The sequence below is a fragment of the Drosophila obscura genome, unplaced genomic scaffold, assembly GCF_018151105.1.
Source record: "Drosophila obscura isolate BZ-5 IFL unplaced genomic scaffold, ASM1815110v1 contig_1, whole genome shotgun sequence".
Classification (NCBI taxonomy): domain Eukaryota; kingdom Metazoa; phylum Arthropoda; class Insecta; order Diptera; family Drosophilidae; genus Drosophila; species Drosophila obscura.
In genome coordinates this window covers 4,469,470-4,489,661 of record NW_024542679.1, presented here as the reverse complement: position 1 = coordinate 4,489,661, position 20,192 = coordinate 4,469,470, and the positions used below count along the sequence as shown (strand labels likewise).

The window sequence follows — 20,192 nt, the reverse complement described above, 5'->3', positions numbered from 1 at the left end:
TGTAGCAGTGTGATATCACATGAGTCTGGAAACCAAATTTGGTTGCCCTAGCTCTTATAGTCTCTGAGATCTGAGCGCTCATCGAGACAGACAGACAGACAGACAGACATAGCTTTATCGACTCGGCTATTGATGCTGATCAAGAATATATATACTTTATGGGGTCGGAAACGTTTCCTTCTCTGCGTTACACACATCCACTTTTACCACAAATCTAATATACCCCTTAACTCATTTTTGAGTACGGGTATAACAACCAAACAAAACTGACGTCCCCTTTTTATTGTTGCACAGTGGCGCCCCATACAGATCACCGGTGATTTCATGAACTAAAACAGCGTAGTTCGAGAAATGACCGCTCATTGTAGGGGCGCCAAAGTTGTAGTTTTTGTTTTGCACTGTGGCGCCGCTGCGATCACCAGCCATTACTGGAACTAAATTACATTAGTTCGAGAAATGACCGCTCATTGAAGAGGCGCCACAGTTGTAGTTTTTGTTTTGCACTGTGGCGCCCCTGCGATCACCGGCCATTACTAGAACTAAATCACATTAGTTCGAGAAATGACCGCTTATTTAAGAGGCGCTACAGTTGTTGTTTTTTTTTTGAGCAGTGGCGCCTCTACTGATCACCGTCAATTTCTTGAACTAAAGTAGCGTAGTTCGAGAATTTACCGCTCAATGTGGAAGCGCCACAATTGTAGTTTTTTTTTGCACAGTCGCGCCTTTGCGATCACCGGTCACTAATGGAACTAAATTAGCGTAGTTCGAGACTTTACCGCTCAATTGTGGAGCGTCACAGTTGTAGGTGTTTTTTGCGCAGTGGCGCCCCTGCGATCACAGGCTACTGATAAAACTAAATTAGAGTAGTTCGAGATCTTACCGCTCCATTTGGGGGTGCCACATTGCTGAATGTTATTTTCAAACCGATTTTTAATTAACTCGCTTTAACTCCGATATTTCTCATCCGATCCGACACGTGATATGTGTTCTCGTAATTGGAAGATATCCCCGACTGTTTCGCCCAGATTGACATCAAGGACAACAAGGATATTGCCTTTTTAACGGGTTTTTGTAATCATTTTATACTTTAATCGCTATAATTCTGTCATTTATCGTCCAATTTGTGCTTGTTACACCAAGCATACTAAGGACTATTGCCTGTGTAATCGATATAACTCCGCCCTCTCTAGCCATGCCTTTCTGTAATAGGGGAAACATTGGAGCATTGTATCCGCTGACTGTTGATGCCGATCGACAGTCTGGATCCTCACGAACCTGGGAATGTAGGTCCTTTGCCAATCTGAGCTCGTTTGGCGGAGACACCAAAGCCATACAACCTCCACAAATCGTTCACAAGTCTTTGAGGATGTGTCGTCCTGAACCCCCCTTGTAACCACTAAAACGTTTGACGTTGCTGCTAATTATTTATGCCACCGAAATGTTGCCGGCAACATGTTGCCAAGCGCATTGCGTCGAGAGCTCCACGAGCCGCACTTGAAAAATAATGAGAGCCACTCGAATCGCTAATCACATGTAAGTGAAGTGTTCCCTGGCCAACCCTCCGCCAGGATTCATCTCACTCAAGCGGTGGGAGGGGGAGTGGTAGGAGGGTGGGGTAACCGGAAATCGTGTGGATTGCTGGGGCGTGGACACACATTGAAATCTCTCGAGGGTTGCATTTGCAGGATTGCATTGTTCGATTTTTATTTACGTATAATTTACTTTCACAATAGAAAACTTATCAATACGAATAGAAATATTTCAGTTAATTGGTAAATGGTGGACCCTTCCTTAATGTACAACTAAAACCTGGGATTCAGATTCCGATCCATAAACTATATCACAAAGCCTCTTCTTAGTGGACTAATACGCATAGAAAAAACAATTCCTACATAATATTTCTTTCACCTATCGTTCCCTTTGCAGTTCGATATTAATAACCCCCCTTAAATTACCTAATTTTCACCCTCTTATTCTATATTTCGATGCTCTTGGCCTGCAGACTCTTGAGTATTCCAAGGAGCTGGAGAGACTCCAGGGGCTCGAAGTCATCCGCATAGCGCACCGCCGACGACTTGACCACATGTCGCTCCCTTGGCATGTCCAGTGTGAGGGGAAGCTGCTCGGCCATCACCGAGTGGTGGGTGATCAATGCCTTGAGAGTGCTGAACTGTTTCTTGGCCCCCTTCAGGCGGTACATCTGGGTACGGGTGGACTGCACCGGGTACGTCTTTACCTTCCGTTCGAGGCGCAGACAGAGCTCGAAGTGGCGGGGCGTGCTGCGGCGGAGCAGGAAGCTGCCCGGAGTCGACTGCTGCAGATGCTCGTGGGCGGCCTTCGCACTGATGCGGGGCTGGTACCAGGCGCAGGCCAACAGTTCCGGCTCCTCATCATCATCGTCGTCCTCGGTGCTGTTGGCGCTGTTGTAGCGGGGCAGGGATGTCCGCTTCTTGGGCGAGCTGCGACGCTGTTTGTTGCTCGATGTGTTCTCCGCCAGCAACTGGCAGCAGTCGGAGATTCCGGCATCGGAGTCATCCTCTTCCTTGTTGGAGTCGCTTGGCTGACTGCTCTGCCAGCAGTTGAGCGACAGCAGCGACTTCTGGGGCGAGCGCTTGGGCGTGTCCGCATGGCTACTGCTGGAAATGGAGCTGGTGTTGGAGTTGGAGCTGCAGCTGCAATCGGCATCCCTTTCCTCATCCTCTTCCTCCACGTCGGCCTGGTACGAGGAGTCGAGAAGGTCCTGCTGCAGAGAGAAAATGAAGAAGCCATCTGGTTAGTCTTCCATTGTAAATGAAACTTTCTTCGGGGGTCTACTAACCTCATCATAATCACTGGTTGGCTCCTCATTCAGCGCCCGCTCCTTGTGCGAGGGTTGGGCAAACAGTTTGCGGTGCAGAAAGTTCTTCATGCTGTCGTAGACCTTGTGGGTGCGACTCTGGCTGGGCTCCTCGGCTGCCGCTGCCACTGCCTCTGCCGCTGACCTTGGGAACTGCAGTTTGTTGCTCCATTGTTGGCACTTCTCGAAGGAGGAGTCATTGTACTGCCCGTAGATGTCCGAATAGGCCGGACACTTGATGGCATTGCGTAGCTGTCGGAACGAGAACAAACAAGGTGAAATTGTTGGTTAGTTTCTTGTCGAGAGAATTTGTAACAAATGTCATATAAATCTTGTACCCCCGAATAGAAGCGAACCGAACCGAACCCCAGCCCTATGCTCACATTTTTTTCCGTCGAAGAGTGCTCTTATGCAACGAGGAGAACCATTCAGATAACACACCATTATCCCTGTTTTTGTTTCACAGTCTCCCCAGTCTCCTCTCCTCTCCGAGTGCTCTTTGTTGTGCTCTTGCCATTGTCATACTTCGTACCAATCCCATTCCCATTCCCATTCCAATTCTCAGAGCCCTTTCCCTTTCTCAAATCCCTCTCGACTATCGCCCCGACTCGACTCTCATCCGACTCCTGCTAATGCTTTTGGGTCAGTGCCTCCTGCTGATGTGATACTCACTCGTATCCTTGTAATGCGCTTGCTCTACTTGTTCATTGTTGTATAATTTGCCAGCCTGTTGTTTTCACTTCTCGTATTTGCTTTTCATTTCGCCCATAAAATATTCATAAGGCAGGCAGGCAGGCAGGCAGGCAGGCACATGAGTACCACAGTAGTAGGGGTTCCAGGGGCTCGAAGGGATCCTAGTTAGCTTTTCTTCACTGTCACATGAAAATATTTGAATAATGCTCGCTTTTGACTTTAAAATTGTAGCAGTTCCATTGCTGCTGCTGCTCCTTCTGGTAAGGGTTTTCCTTCCACTGATCTTTAATAACTTTTGCCGCTTCTAGAACTTAGCGATGTCCAGAGAAGTTTACATGTATGTGGATATGTCGGGTAAACCATGGGAATTCGAGTTCAGGGGCATCTACAACAACACCTTGCGGAGACGTGTAACACAAGTTGTCTATAATGGTCTCTGGACGGATCCCATGTTGAGAGGCAGGGATCTGGATGCTGCCTCTTGCTCAAGTCCTTTGAATCAACTCATCTCTCTGGCTGCTGCTACTGCTGCTGCATCCTTTGTTATAGTCTAGTGGGAGAGGGAGATCGCCGCTAGCACACCCCTTTTTGACACGAATCGAAATCCTTAAATCCATTGCGTGTGCGACACTTCAGCACGCACGCACACACACACACACACAAACACACGCATGCAACACTCCAATAAATGGCAAAATAATGAGCATTCAATTGAATGGCAGTCCGGGACAATGGCATGGCTCCCAGGTAGCAGCTCTTCTCTATACGTGGGATAATGAAATTGGATTCAATGGATAAAGAGTAAGGGGAGTGGCTCTTCTCTCTCATAATTCAACACATTCAATAAATTCCAAATGCAAAGCCAAAACAAAGGAAGTGCAGACGCAGAACTTCCGTTGCACCAACAATTGATTTGCATTTCCAAATGAAAACCTTGTTTATACTCGTATGTGAACGGACATACGCGACGTAAATTGTTTCTACATCTTGTCCAGCGCCCATTAATTCGGAGCCAACGAGCCATGCCCAAAAGAGTTTCTTTGATGTGGCCACGCAGCGCATAAATCTGCTGTAGGATTGACCAACATCAGAACAGAGCAAAGATGGGGGGTAAAAGCGGCGTGAAATGCCTCAAAGTGTACCTTTTATCGGCTTAAATCAAACACACAATGGGGCAACAAGCGTTTAATGGCTACGATTCTTGCCAGCTACATGAGTTTTAATTTATGCAAGGCCCAACCGAACCGAACCGAACCGAACTAAACCCCAAAAAAGGAACAGTAATTTCAGTGATAATAGTAGACCCCAAAAGAAGATTCCAAAATTAAATTAAAAGAATGAAACAGAAAACAGAAAAAGAAAAACTTGAGCCTCTCCATACAGTAGTGACCAAAAGACCAAAAGGTGTTGGCGTTGCCCTCGTTTGATTGTCTGCGTGCGTGCTAATGCAATAATCATAGGGTCTGAGAGGTCTCTGCTCTGCATCAATGTCTGTCCCTCTGTTTGTCTGTCCCTGATCCTGCCCTGCGGAAAGGTAACTCTAATTGATGATGAAGCATAGCCCCGAGAGTCCACTGGCACTCCACTCTGTTCGGGGCTTCTATCTATCGTATCTCTTTGTTTGGCCTGCGAGGTGTTAGCATATTTTCGTAATCAAAATGTGTTACAATAAAAACTTGAGGAAAACTCAGGTAAGAGAGCGGCTGCTGCTGCTGCTCTGCTGGCAGCCAACGCATCGCAGCACCTTCGACAGCTGACGAACAACAAAAGAAGATGGAGGGGAAACCCTTCGGTCTTTTGGTTGCCCTTTTTCTCAATCCCCCCCCCATTCCATTTTTGGTCTTATAAAAACAGTTGTTAAATTTTCATTTATTGTGCATTTAGAGTGAGTGGAAGCGGGGAGCGGGGATCGGGGATCGGGAGGGTAAAGAAAAATTAGTTGAAGTGGCAGGGCGAGATGAGTTGATGAATTTATTGAAATGTTTCCTTTCCTTGCCTATTCCATCCGAACTCCGAACAGCGCCACTTGTGGTCCCACACAGAGGACTCACGGACATATGCCTGAATTTTCAGCCATGAAAAATCAAGCAGCTGTCGAAGGACCCGACCCACCCTTCCTTGGGCGGCCCAAACCCAACCCACAACCACAACCTGCAGCTTTTCAGTGTTTCTGCCTGGTGGCTATTAAATTGCAACCGCAATAACGCTAACCACTCGCTTATCCTCACAAATTGGGCAATTGCCAAAGCAGCTGTGCTGCCAAAACAAAAACTCCTCCTTCTACTGTTTTACAGAATATTCTCCCTCTGCCTCCTCCTCCACCATTCCACCCTCTGTTCCACTCATGGCAATATCAATGAAATTTTGAAGATTCCTTTAGACATTTTCGAATGGGAATTAGTAATATTTCAGATGGTCGCAAGCATTAGGGAAACATTTTTGAATATTTTGTAGACATTTCGCTTTTAGTTCCAGCTAATTTGACAGTTTAATGCCACACGAACGAGCTGAGCAGAGTAGCGTTCAAAGTGATCCCCAGCCCCAGCACACACACACGTGTCGTGTCTGTTCGGGGGCTTTCAAAATGTCAGAGATACATGGACTCGCGAGTAGTTTATGACATTTTTTAAAGCATGTCTTTCCCTTGCTACACACATCACTCGCCCCCCTTCCTCCTCCTAGAAAAAACACATCTACTTTTCAGTGAAATATCCAAAAAGTTTTTGTTAAACGAGTTCGTTTTTTTGGGGGATCTCGTCAAATGATTTTCCAACTAATTTAGTTTTATATGCAGGAACAATGTTTATGGTTTTGTTTCTTGTGTTTGATATTTTTTTTATAGCAATTAGCTTTGCCTTTTGCTGGAAAATCCTTTGTTTAGACACATGTGGCGTGTGGCATTGGCTTTTTTTTATGGCGTTCCGTGTTGCTGCACCGCTGAGGCTTTTCTGTGGCATTTTTATAGGTGTAAAAAATTGGGTCATATAAAAAATTATTGAAATGTGAAACGAATTGAGTTGTTTCTTTTTGTTCCTCTGGCTGTATATGTATGCATATTTTGTGCGTGTGTTTTTATGTGAGTTTAAAAAACCATTTTGATGAGTTTATTAAATGCAAATTAAAAAATTGTTGAAATTTTAATTGTATTTTATGGGGCGCAGGTCGTTTTCTTTGTATTTTTTTTGGTATGTGTGTGTGTGGGTAGAGAATTCTCAAGAGACGATACGAGAATGGGGAGTCTTTTGAGGAGGGTCTGCTATGCTATGCAGATGAAGTGGAACAACAGCGGGGCGCGGGCTAGGGATACACTCCATCGTACAAGTGGTGCATGGTGGTGGTCAAGGCAATGAACTTTTCAAATTTATCATTTTGAGGGTTACCGAACAATTTAATTAGAGAGACTCTCTCTCTCTGGCAACTTTTTTGCTGCAACTGTGGAAAAACTACGAGGGCAGGGTACTGGGTATTATGTGCTCTTTGGTCTAGTCACTCAACTTTTGCTGTCTGCTGTCTGTACTCGAGCTCGTAGTAGTTTTAGCATGCAAATAGTTTGCCCGAGAGTCGGTTGAGTCTAGAGTCGTTGCGTCGTCTAATGCACACACAAATCCTTGGTGGGAAGCCATATGAAACTCAAACAGCTCGACGCGGACTCGGACTGCGGAGACACGGACACGGGAGCGGTTACGGTTACTGTTACTGTTACGGGAATGGACAACGTGCTGCTGATAACGATGATGTTGGCCGCCTGGTTTGCTGTCCGGACAGCAGTGTTGTCAGTGTTGGCCAGACGCTAAACCAAACCCAAAACTATTTGTAGCCAGGCCCTACACACGTACATCCATACATACCCGTAGATCCAGAGGGGCATAGAAGGGTTGGATATACTGTTGAAAGCTTTTTTGCATATTTGCATTACATTTTCATGGCGTGGCATGTGGCAAACAAAACGAGGGGCAGCACAGGACAGTGCAGCGGGGGGTATACGGGGCGACATACGAGCACACTGCGAAAATTTATATTGAGTCGAGCGTAAAAATAACAATGCAGACAGATGATGGTCGTCGACGGACGGACGGACGGACGGCAGGCAGACAGACAGTAGACAACGACGGACGGTAGACGGCAGACAGCATGAAAATAAGTGAAATTGTTGTTTACTCAAAACGACGGGGCTAGTCCGGAGTCACACTCAGCTACAGATACAGATCGTCAGATGCAGATACTCTCATACAGCTACAGCTACATTCGTGAGGAGCCAGTGAGCAGTAGTTTGGCAAAATATGGAGCATAAATTACAACAATGCATGCAATGCAATGCAGAGGGGCAATCCGAGTCTTGCCAGTCGCCGGCTATTTAATTATGCTCATCAATTGTGCAGCTTTCTGTTGCAGTTGCAATTGTACCCACCCCCTGCTACTCCATGCCACTAATAAATCTTTTGGTTTAGTCAACGAGGCAGCGGCGTCGTCTGCTGGTTGGAAACTTCAAATTAAATGCACTTAAAAGCATCGCAATTAATTTCTATCCTTAGAAATTCCACTTACCGAGCCGAGCCGAGCTGAGCCCCAAAATCAAAGATTCAGTGTGTGCCTCGTCTTGCCTATCCCCCCCCCCAGATGCCCTCGAAAATACATTTTACATGTGTAGAACACGACCATGGGATATAAACATTAATCATTGGCCTTGAAGGGGGCGACGGAGCGAGAGTTCTTATGGGGAAAGTGCATTAAAATGCCTTAGAATTTAAATGCCTCAGCTCATTGCTGCTAATCGTCGCCAGAAGTTGATTTAATTTTAGCTGCATCTCATCGAGAATTATGAGGCCCATCATGCGCCAGACCAGAGCAGTCCATCCCATCCAAGATCCCCGCAATCCAGTCGGAGCGGCAGGAAGGGCACCACGATAGACAGAGCGCAGAGCAGAAACGGACCAGAAGCCACTTAGGCTGGGCGATGATGGCGTCGGAGCATGGCACCATAAAGTACCCAGAGAGGAAGATGCCTCAAAAACAGATTTATCCAACATCAGATACGCAAATGTGTATGTGTGTGTGTGGCTCCATTGTGAGTCTAGGAGTAGGTTTATGCAGGGGAAAGTACGAGTATCGTGAAACTATAAATCATAACTAGATTCTTCTTATAGAAGATGCTGCTACGCTCAAGCGAAGAACATTCATGGAACTATAACTCAAATGTATGCATAAGAATTCGGTGGAATTTTGATCGTCATAGAGAGAGAGATCATCGCCTTTGCAAATTATGATCTCCCCAACATATCAACTCAATTCCTCTTTATTTTCGCCGCCACAGAGCTCAGTGTATCTTTTGCTTTCTTAATTGTTTTAGATTTTAATCTAGCAATATGGTTGCAGTTCCCTGCCTTTTCCAACCTCCCCCAACTGCACGAACATATGGTCATCACAGCAACGACAGACCGCGTCCAGCTGACATCCCAAGCCCAAGCCAACAGTTGTGTGACAATTTTATTAGTTCTGGTCTTTTGCAGCTTGTCTCGATTCCATTTTGAACGAGTGACCCGCGACAGTCGACGCGATGCGATGCGATGCCTTTTATCTCGTATCGTGAGTCGGCTAATTGAAATCGTTTGTCAGCACAGAGTCGCCCCAACCCCAATCGGACTGTAAACAGACAATTCCCTGGGGCAATAGATTTTGATAACGGATGCGGATTCTCGATTCAGGGGGAGGTGTCGAACGATTTACGCTGCCCGAAAAGAAGTATCTGAGATATGCTCAGAGATCTAAGGAAGCATCTGCGAATGGAATTTCAGACTCTGCATTCGTGCACTTTTGAGTTTGAAGAACTCTTTTGTGCGGTTCAAGTCTTCTAGGTAAATCAACTCCCGTTGCGGCCACACCCGTCAAGCGACAAACGTCAAACGTCGAGAGAGAACAACTTCCTATTTCAAAAGACAATCCTTTAGGGAGCCCAAACACGGCTACACCCACAACAAAAAAAATTGAATAAAAGCAAGGAAAACAAGACAGATTTCCATAGATCAAAACAAAAAGAAAGAATCCGAGTCGAGATAAAGTGGCAGAGCCATAGCTCAATGGTATGGCAACGGTGTGGGATGGCATGGACTGGGCCTTGGCCATGGCTCTGTCCCTGGCACTGGGATGGGTGTCAATTCCCGTGAAAAATGACAGGCGCAGAAGGAACAATGATGGAAAATGCACAGAGTACAGAAGATAAAAGAGGAGGAGTAGCCGGGCAGAAGGCAAAACGCAAACGCAAACTGTCATTCAGTTTGAAATTACAAACTTTTTTCCACAGATTTTGTCGCTCTTTTAAATAAATATTTTGATAAATGGTAAGCCGGATGATGGCTGGGGATGCTGCTGCTGCCGAGCGCATTGTCACTCTACACGAGTATCTGCAGCAGCGCGGGGAAGTCAAAATAGGAGATTAGTAAAGCAAAGTAGCTACCTAAGAAGATTTACCCAGAGATCTGTGGAAAATGAGACACGAGAGAAAGAGAGAGTTGACTTTCTGTATTCAGGTAGCTTCTCAGGTAGTTTGTCTTAATTAAGATATTTGACTAATCTGCTTTTGGGAATCATCAACAGAGCCAGAGCCAGACGTCGCCATTCCACACATGTCGACTTATATATGGCGACGATAAAGCCTAGTTAGCGCTTATCGCTAATCAAATACAAATACTCAAATAGAAATCCATTTAGTCGAATCAATCATTATCTTTATGGGCGAGCAACATATGTTTCCATTTCCATTTCAGTCTGAGTTTCAGTTACCAGTTGCCAGTTTCAGTGCGTTTTCCGTTTGTTTGCTCTACTTATCGCTAGAAATCGCTGCATTTACAATTTGATTTATTTGATTTATTTTTCTGATTTTTGTTTGTTGGCTTAACGCTCGGCTTAGGTCTGCTCTACTGCCCCCCGCCATCAGTCACTGTGTTTGTTTTATATACTTTGATTTGGTTTTTATGCAAATCATATTTATTTGATTCTATGTGATTTAGTGTTCCACTGATTTACGCCGACAGTCGAGTTTATTATGCTTCAGTGTCCGCTCTTTATGCTGTTGTTGTGGGGATCGGATCTCTCGTATCTGTGACACTAAATCATTTTAATTGTTGTCGTTTCGTGTTTTGAATTTCGTTATGCACCCCCCCAGAACCCAACTCCCCCTGCTCTCCGCCGCTCCACAGATGGTCAACATGGAGCGGAGTTTACTGTAGATAGTGCCATGAGTGCGTGGGTTGCCATGGGAGATACTATTGCGTCTCCCATCGTGAATGTGTGGGGGAGTGTGAAATTTGTATAGATTGTTTTAGGGGGGAGGAGTCTGTTTATTGTGTGTGATACTTTATAGACTCTGGCATTTGCTTTGGACTATAGTTGAAAGCTCTCTTGGATAGGCAACTAGTAGGCACCATTTCCAGTACGATTTATGCCTAGGAAGTTATTTACTGAAGGATCGATCGTTAACCTCCTGCCATAAGTAACTGTCCGCTGGTATAACCCTTCATACCCTTTAGTAGTTAATATTCCGCTAAGAAATATATCATAAATCTTACTCTAGTTACTGTCCTGTACCCCTGCTGTTCCACAGACAGACCTAAACTATTCCCCCCACCGTTTGCATATTCTGCGAGACTCACCATCTTGTTCTTATTCTGGGTATCCTTTTTGTTGCGTTTGTTGATATTATCCGTGGCGCCAAAGCGATTGTATTGGAACAGACGACCCATTTTTAGCAGTTTTTTTTGTTTTGTTTCGTTTTTCGTATGTTTACACTTCACTCCACAAACAAATCCAATCCAATGCCCGAGGTCTGCCGCAAGAAGTATGCAAAAGTCGTAATCTTGCTTAACTTATGAGGTTCTTTCTTTCTTTCGAAATGTGTTCAAAAATTTTGCGCGTAATCGAATCAAAGTCGAAGTCAAAGTCCGAAGGGATTGAGGCGAGCGAGTACGAAGTCCGGAGTCCGGGGAGCGATGCGAGCGATCAGTTCGAAGTGCGCAGAGGGAATGAAATGAAAACGCCACCGAATGCATTCGAAAAAGTACAACGGAAAATGAGCACGAGACGAAAGCAAAGAAGAAGCATGGCAGCCAGCAGGCAGCAGGCAGCGCCCATGGGTGAGGGTGAGGGTGAGTGAGTGAAGAGAGAGAGAGAGAGGGCAGCGGCAGAGATACAAAATTTCAGACGACGTCAGCGTCGACGTCAACCGGCGTTGTTCATGCATTTACCGCTAGTTCTATGCCTCTGTGTGGTGGTGTGTGTGTGTGTGTGTGTGTGTGTGTGTGTGTGTGTGTGAAGAAAAACCAACACAGACACACAAAGAGAGACCGACACACAGATACAAACAAACACACAGTCACACAGAGGGAACGAACACTCAAAACAGCAGGCAGGCAGCAGAAGCAAAATAGACGAAGAAAAAACCACTCCAACAAAAAGCGAAATGAGAAAAATTTACTACAACTACACTGAGAGAAAAAAATGGAGGCAAAACAAAAAAATAAAACAAGTGCAAAATGAGAGGAACTTCTGTTTTGGGCATGACAGGCAGGATGGCTGGCGGTGGCAAGGGCAAGGGAAAGGGGCGCTGGGGCGGCGGAAAAGAGTGAATGAAATGCGAGGGCTGTAATACAGCACAGCACAGAGGTTGAGTCGGATGGGCGAGTGACTGACTGCTGACCCAGGGGTAGGTGAGTGTCCTCAACAAGTTGAGTCAAGAGTGGGTGGTTGCAAGGGGTAGGGGCAGGTTACGGGGGGCTGGCTCCTGGACCGCTGGCGAGCGAGTCATTTCATTTTGGACAGCATAAGGAAAAGCGTCCAAGGCAAGTTTTTGACTTTTCATTTCTGTACGAGTATTGAAGGCTCTTTAGCGCTGTGTGGGTGTCCCGCTCTTCGAGTGTGAGTGCTTCACTGTACGAGTGTGCGTGAGTGTTTCCCCCTGTACGAGTGTGTGTGAGTGTGTCATTGATGCACGCTCTACATTCGGCTTCTTCATTTGCCTCTGGGTGCCTTTTGCTTATTTGTTTAACGTACCACTCGTAATCGTGTGTGCCACCCATTGCCGCCCCCTCGGATGCACTGCCTCCTGGGTGCTTTTTCCCCCCAACCGTCACCACCTACATTGAAACTTTCAGCTTCTTCTTGTTCGTTTGCCTTTTGCCAGAGCCGAGCATAAAATAAACACAAAAAACTTTTGCAGTCTCCATTCAGCAGTGGGATCCAAAGAGCCGCCACCCACAGCATGCCGTAATTATCATTATCCTTTGCCCCTCGCATTCCCCCCCTCCCACTCTCTCTCTCTCTTTCGCTCTCATTTTGCGCTTTTCATTTTCCCTTTTTCCCGTGCTGTTTATACAGGCAACTATGGCACTTTAATTGAAGTCAATTTTTTATACTCTGTGGTAACTTTTACTGCTGCTTTCCCCCAACCACCTCCCGCGGCCGCTCCCTGCTGGAGCCATTTTCATTGAAAATAATTTTGCAACTTATTAGCACCTCCGGAAATTATGAGTTCAAGCTTTTTTGTGGCTTGTTTACGAGGCTGCGCGCTTGGCTCGTTCCATTTTCTCATTTCCCATTTTCCCCATTTTCGCCATTTTATTATTAATTGAGCTGCTCCGCTTTTGGCCTCTGGCGCTCCCCCTTTGTTCCCCACTTAATTAGTGCGACGCCTCGGAAGGATGCAAGTTCCATCAGGAGCGCAGCAGTGCAGTTGATTGTTTAAGGCATGAACCAACAAAGGATCGGGTTAATTGAAACAGTTTTCGGGGAGGATTGCTACTTTTTACTTTAGTTTCACAACAGCTGCAGCTAATACCTGATCCAAACCCCTAATATATCATACTAAAATCCCTTTTCTGCCTCTGCTTTATAGTAATCCCATATTTTTGCTACTCTGTCAGCCCTGCCCTGCCCGATAAAGAATTGAATCTGGACAAAAATATAACCCACATTTTGCACCCCTCTGGAACTAATAATTTTTTTATGGCACGAAATCAGAGCCAAAGGACTGCTGATTATAATTAGATTATAACATTAATAAGTCGCTTTAACAAATGTTCAAATTTTCCGCTTTGTAGCCAGCATATATCACGCACTGTGCCACCCTCCTCTTACCCTTGGGTGGCGGCATGACGATGACCCTCCTTTGGCTTAGCTGATATTTTGGCAACAGTTGCGAAAATTGAATTTTCGGTTGCAGCGTTTAATAAATACGAGTATTTCCCATTGTATCGCATCGCATCGATGAGAAAGCACTTTCGGGACACTTAAGGAGCGAAAGCAACGTGTACACTCTCGTACATAAATCAAGTGCAACCCCCTTGGGAGGCGAACTGAAGAGAGCTGCTGCTCATCGTTCGATTGTGTGAATTGCAGTTTCATTAGATAGAAAGCTTTTCCACTCCCACTCTGAGGTTGATTTGTCATCACAATAACATTAATTTTCTTGGAGATTTTCATTTTGATTTTTTCAATTGAATGTTGTGTAAATTTTGGCAGCTGTTCCCAGGACAGGACCCCACCCACACCCATCCCCCGAGAGAGCAGCACTTAATGTTCGTCAATTATTTGCAGTAATTTGCAATATTTTCCTAAATGCCTCGCCACTCAATGCTGATCCTCCCCTTAAATTGTTTTTAATGGCCATTTGCACTTACAGAGCACCCATTGACTGCAGGCTACACACCCCCGCACCGCACCGCATCGCATCGCATCATCATACAAGCGAGGAGGCTGTAATGGCTTCATCAACCTCTCCATCGACAGCGATAAATGGCCTACAAGGAACTCTCGGATTTCAGTTCTGTTTGTTATTGTTGTTCAGGTCGTTGGGTTTTACTTTTCGGCGTTTAATTTACGAGTATAGTCGCAGCATCGCGTAAGGAAAATAAATGTTAATTTATTGACAAAAACAATGGCAACAAAATCAGACTCAGACTCTACTCTTTCGAATTTCAATTGAGGTTTCTCATCACACGATCCACAACCCACCAGGAGGCCGACAGCAAGTGTTAAAAATGTAGTTAACAAATATGCTTTAACAACAATTTGTTTGAAACGAAAGAAACGAAAACGAATGCAACCAGCACCATCGCACAGACACAGTTCCACAGCTCCAGGGCATCAAGATTGTGTCTGTGGCCTGGGGTCTGAGTCTTAGTCAGAGTCTAGGGGTTTGGGGGCTTTCCCATTGAGGAATATATGGCCTGCGGTGTCTTTGTGTGGCTTGGAGTTCTTTTCTTTAAATTCCACATTTTTTTTTTTTTTGTTTCTTTCATCTTTAACCCGATTCTCAAGTGTCTCTAGCAATTATGTATCTTTATAAATGATTTGTTAGGGGTGGTCTGCTGCACTCTCCCTCTCTCTCTCTCTCAAGTGTTTCGGGTCTCTGGGTAATCCTTTATTTTATACGCATACTTAAGTATTATCCATTCCAAAAATTATGTGTGAAAACCATTAAATCTAACTTTAATTGTTTTCTGCTTGTTGCACTGTTGTCAAAGCCTTTGGGGCACTCGCTCTGCCACTGGTTCGTTTTTCATTTTTCATTTTCCCCATTTTACCCATTTGGATTTTAAATTTTGGTTTACGACTGCGCGCCGGCAAGTTCTACAGATATTTTAATTGCTGCGCTTTGCGTTTTTCAATGTTCTCATTTTATATGTTTTGTGTTGTGTTATGTTGTGTGTGTTTTCCCTCCCAAACATCGCCCCGCCCAGCTTCAGAATCATAAATCATTTTGGGGTTTCATTTTTGGGGGAGGGAAAACATCGCCTTTTTGAATAATTTTTGTTGTTTAATTTTGATTTAGCTTTGAAGAAGCGGGCAACAGTTTTTCTTATTCATATTTTATAGGACATTAACTTGTCCCAAAAGATAATTTTATTTGACATGGCTTTAGTGGCCAGGCAGCACCAGCACTAGACTAGAGTGTGGAGTAGAGAAGACTTTCTTTCCATAGTTAGCATTTCTCGATCGATCAGTCATTTATCAAATGTCAGCAAAAGTTTCTTTCACTTTACCTTTTCTTTCCCATCAACCCATCAGCCGAACGAACGAGCACCCAAGGCAACGCAACGCCCTTTCCCATATTTCTTCTGATAAAAAAAAGCGCCCGTTGCATTTTGGAATTTCTCACACGTTTCGTTTCGTTATATATCAAATTTATGTGTGTTGTAGTCGGAGGAGTAGTTTCCCCTCCTGCCCGAAGTTTTGTTTATTTTCCCTTGCATTCTCCGTAATGATTCCGATAACGCCCACATTAACGAGAACTTTCCGTTTGCTTCGGTTGAACAATGAAAACGATTTTCCAGCAGCACAAACAATTATAGCGATGCATAAATTAGGCACAACCCAACTTGAATAACTAATTTCCTGTACGGCAATTACTAAAAAAACGAGAAAGAGAGTGAGAGAGGGAAGCAGGCACATGCACAATCTACATACATGAGGGAACGATTCCAATTCCAAGACCTATTCCGATTCCAAGTCCAAGTGCGCGTTTAATGAGCATATTTGGATGCATGATACATTTAATCGCTGGAAAAATGCACACAAAACGTACCCGCAATGGACCCGCGAGTCAAAGAGGAATTCGAACCAATAAAAAAACGTGACAAAATGCAAGTTTGTGATAGCAAAGTGTTACCCTATTTCCGAGGCAGAACGAATGGTAGTTTTTTATGCAGACACAGAACCACAGAAACAACCACAAAAAGAGCAGAGTACAGCAGAACAGAGCAGAGCAGAGAAGAGCAGAGAGTGCTCGGGTCGATAAGGTGGAACACGACAGAACAGCAGAGCACAGATCGCTGCATTTAATGCAGAACATTTTGATAAAGGTAGAGGTAGGGCCTGGATCAGGGTTCCGGGTTGCGGGGAGATTTTTATTTACGTTCCTACTTCAGAACAGACAAATAAATCGTAATTGGCGTACGAGGGTTTTTTTTTATTATACGATAGGATCGTCTCGTATCGAGTGGTTCGGGGTTTTTTTTCATGCTCATTAAAATGAATAAAATGGAAAACTCGTAGCGTAGCGTGAAAAACTGCCGAAACGGGCCAGGAAAAATTTCCAAGTGGCGTTTTGCGGTTGCGGCCTTTTGTTTTCTAGGGCCCTTTTTTTCTGTACGTGGCGGCGGAAGTAGTGAAGTGTTATCGCCATTGAAAAATCTGTAGAGCGATGCTAGAGTAATGATAGATGCCGCGTAGTGCTGCTGAAGGTGCCGTTTTCCTTTGTTTGCTCGGCGTGTAGAGATATGGCAAGAGATACGACAGACTGAGAGTGCGAACAGCTGCACAGAAGTTTGTTTAGGTTTTCGTTTCGTCTCGGAAATTTGCTGAATTTTTTTGGCGATTATTTAGGAGCGATAAGCGAGGCGAACAGATTTGAAATTGGATGATAACGCTTAAAGGTTATGCTTCATTATTTGAATGTCAAAGCAGCTACGGGTTCGAGAGTCAATGTTCAGCGGGTTACTGTCAGATAGTTTTTTGATCCCATCCCTCCAGGGTCTAGTAAAACTCCATCCAAACTAATGACTGCCACTACCATCTAACGACTGCCTTAGTGACCCAATTTTCCACCACATGGAGTACTACCAGCGTAAGAAATTTCATTTTGTGGGTAAGAACCCCTCAAGATTAATGAACTACAAAAGATGGGAGCACAAATCATATGAAATTGGAGAGTGTAGCACAGGCGAGGGGGGGACAGGCATACACATATTTCCCGAGAAGAACAAATGTGTGACAATTTCTCAAAGCGAAAAGGATACAAATGCTCCACCAGCAGAGGCCCAGACCCTGCCACAGACACACGCACAGTAGGTGTCATGGCCAAGTGAGAATGTCACACTTGCAGCTTACGAGTAGACATAAAAAATATGCCCGAGTCCGAACCTGAACCTGAACCCGAGCACCAGCCTTCAGACTTCAGACTCCTTCCATTTACATCTTTGCCTCCCGTCGCGACATTTGGGCCGCGACCCTTAAAGGTGCAGCAAAGGAGGAAGGACGGACGGACGGACGGACGGACGGACGGACTCTGTGGCGTGGTACGTGTGTGTTTGGTGCCGCCAGGATGTGCCATAATCAAGATGAAGACATGTGCAGTCGTTGGGCTTGTTATCCTATACTTAGCCGTCGGTTTTCCTCTCCGAATTAATGGCCCAGCCCATGGCGGACCTTAGCAGCTGCCGGCAGACGCTGCTTTTCCTCCATCCATTTGAATATTGGGTGCTGGATGAAATTTGATATTTTTCCCAGGCAGGCGGCAGGCAGACAGTCCCAGTCCCGTTTGCTGCGGCAGGAAGTGCGACTTGTAATTTTCGATATGGGCGCCTCCTCAACGTACTCGTATTTGTTTGGAATTAATGAAATTTAGACATAAAAATATATTTCCGAACGGGAAGGACACACAAACAAAAAAGGAATGGGATGAGAGACAGAGACAGAGAGAGAGAGTGGTCCTTATCCTCCTGTTTGATGTGACTCATGAGGGTAATCAGTGTAAATTGAGTTATCTTTAAGGACATTACAGCATATGCCAAATGCTGATGCGAAGGAGAATGGTATCCAATGTTTATGTATGTGTGTGTGTGGGGTCCTTTTATTGAAACGAACTTAAACTTAGTTTTGGTCCGAAAGCGATTTTGATTTGTTTGCCCGGCCAGGGAAAAGTTTTACATAAAGAACCAAAATTGAAAAGAAAAAAATTCTAAAGGTTCTGGCTCTGGCCTTGTTTTGCTTTTGGCTTGGGATGAGAGATACTCGTAACTCTTACTTCAGTAGCAGGCCGCCACCCACGCCCCTTGTTATCGCATCAGCAGCATCACCTATGACCTAATCCCCAGCAAAATGTCACCAGTGCACACTTTCAACGCCCATTTTCGCTTCGTTGGCAACAAAGATCCTCTCTAATCCCGGCTCCTACTGCCTCCTTTTTCGCCCCCCCTCGAAAGGAAAATCTGATGAGTGAAAGATGCGGCTAGACAACAGCGCGAAACGAAATCCGCTTAATGCGATTTTCAAGTGGAAAGCAATACGAGTGTCCTTGTCGGCTCTAGCTCTGGCTCTGGCTCAGTCTCCGGCTCAGGCTCCTCATCCATTAGATTCCCTTTTGCCAACATTTTTCAAGGCTGCACACCGAAGGGAATAAAATCGTAAACAATGCCAAAAACTGGAACAAAGCATTGCAAAAAAATGGAAAAAGAATTTTAGTAGAACAAAAAGAAGTGCCTGACTGTCTGGACAGCTTGAGAGCGCCGCCGACAGGCAGACCCAGACCGGAGCAGGAGGCCATTGTCGAGCTGAAGTACGAGTATCGTAGAGGCAACCTAGAGGCCTAGGCCTAGACCTAGACACGTCGGCGTTTCGCTTCAAGGGTAAATTAAATTTTGGCACAGCCCGAGGAGAATTTATAGTGCAGCGGCAGGAACATCAGTTAATGACGTTGCAATGGAAAACAAAGCGGGAAATAATGAGTTTTCCTTTTTTGTGTCCTTGTCCCGTAGTCGACGTAGTCGTCGCCATCTATCAACCGCAACATGCAACACACACACAATCAGAGTCAGTAAAGTCAATTTCAGTGCTCGGGGCAGCTGCAGGAAAATTCAATTGTAATTGTGACTACCTGTACCTGTACCCCATATCCTCGCATCCTTTCGCACAATAGCCAATTTAAATGGTGCTGTCAGCAGGCAGTCCTCGTCCTCGTCCATGTCCACGGAGCACATCCTTTGCCCAATACAATGGGGCAAGTAAATTAAAAGAAAATACGAAAACGCTTGTTTAATGAACCGCTCCCCAATCATAACTTCGACAGAGATACCTCACACAAAGAGAACACGGGAGAAAGGGAGAGAAAGATTGAGAGAAAGAGCGAACTTTTAGCCACTCATTGAGACAGCAGTCGGACAGCTGTCATAAGCAGAGCGATCCCTTTGGTGGTGGGGTAGGGGTAGGGGGGTGAGAAGTCTTGTCAGTCAGTATCTTTCAAATACACGCTACAGAAAACGGTCCAATTAACCCTTTAGTCGAACGCCTGCGATATCATTCCCTTCCCCCATCCGCCTTCCCTTCCCTTCCGCTTCACCCCTCACACACGACCGACTAAAAAGTATTTTCGAATTTCGTGTTTATTTTGGTAATTCAAATGCATCGTTTTAACCCTTTTCGTGTTGATGTCTTTTAAATGCGAGCTGACTGTGTAAATATTTTCCTTACTTTACTCCTCTGTCAGTCAATGACTGGAAGCACCAGAACCAGCAACAGCAGCAGCTAGAGATGAGCGCGTGTTGGCTTATTATAGAGTTAGGTCAAATCGTGAGGTTAGAGTCAGTTGGGGAAAATTAAAGATATTTTAGTTGATAGCTTTACCTCTTTATAGCTCATTCGAATGGGTAGCATTGCCTCCTTTGATTGTTCGTTTAAGAGTGGAGAAATGTATCTAGAATAAAAGTTAAGCAATAAAATATTCTGTTCAGTATTATTTGTATACAATATCAGGCATTTGCCCTCCTATTTCCCACCCTATTTTGATGCATAATATTATAGTTCTTAGATCTTACTCTGAATAAAGACTGAATGTATTCCTCCATCTCTTTTGTTAGCCCTTTCCAAATGTTTTTCATTGTCATAATCCCATCTCTCA

General features: G+C 45.0%; 2 protein-coding genes across 3 annotated transcripts; one reads left to right on the top strand and one right to left on the bottom strand.

Annotated features, from left to right (window-relative positions):
* Positions 1-1,683: 1,683 nt before the first annotated feature.
* LOC111071541 lies at positions 1,684-19,971 on the bottom strand. 2 transcript variants are annotated; one of them, XM_022362952.2, is made up of 3 exons: positions 19,919-19,971; positions 2,819-3,088; positions 1,684-2,743 (listed from the first exon to the last, which is right to left on the bottom strand). In XM_022362952.2, the coding sequence occupies exons 1-3, from the start codon at positions 19,946-19,948 to the stop codon at positions 1,976-1,978; spliced, it is 1,068 nt and encodes a 355-aa protein (XP_022218644.1). In that variant the 5' UTR covers positions 19,949-19,971; the 3' UTR covers positions 1,684-1,975. The 2 variants fall into 2 exon arrangements, with proteins under 2 accessions (XP_022218644.1, XP_022218642.1); XM_022362950.2 differs by lacking the exon at positions 19,919-19,971 and adding an exon at positions 11,176-11,532.
* LOC111071553 lies at positions 3,665-4,447 on the top strand. Its single transcript, XM_022362965.2, has 2 exons — positions 3,665-3,789; positions 3,838-4,447. Exons 1-2 carry the CDS (start codon positions 3,733-3,735, stop codon positions 4,081-4,083), a joined length of 303 nt encoding a protein of 100 aa, XP_022218657.1. The 5' UTR covers positions 3,665-3,732; the 3' UTR covers positions 4,084-4,447.
* Positions 19,972-20,192: the final 221 nt, after the last annotated feature.

Excerpts from the sequence above, each read along its gene's own strand:
- LOC111071553 (XM_022362965.2), top strand. The coding sequence starts at position 3,733 with ATGCTCGCTTTTGACTTTAAAATTGTAGCAGTTCCATTGCTGCTGCTG. Across the intron at positions 3,790-3,837 it reads TGCTGCTGCTGCTCCTTCTG|AACTTAGCGATGTCCAGAGA; the intron begins GTAAGGGTTTTC and ends TGCCGCTTCTAG.
- LOC111071541 (XM_022362950.2), bottom strand. The coding sequence starts at position 11,265 with ATGGGTCGTCTGTTCCAATACAATCGCTTTGGCGCCACGGATAATATC. Across the intron at positions 3,089-11,175 it reads CCCAGAATAAGAACAAGATG|CTACGCAATGCCATCAAGTG; the intron begins GTGAGTCTCGCA and ends TCGTTCCGACAG. Across the intron at positions 2,744-2,818 it reads CAACCAGTGATTATGATGAG|CAGGACCTTCTCGACTCCTC; the intron begins GTTAGTAGACCC and ends TTCTCTCTGCAG.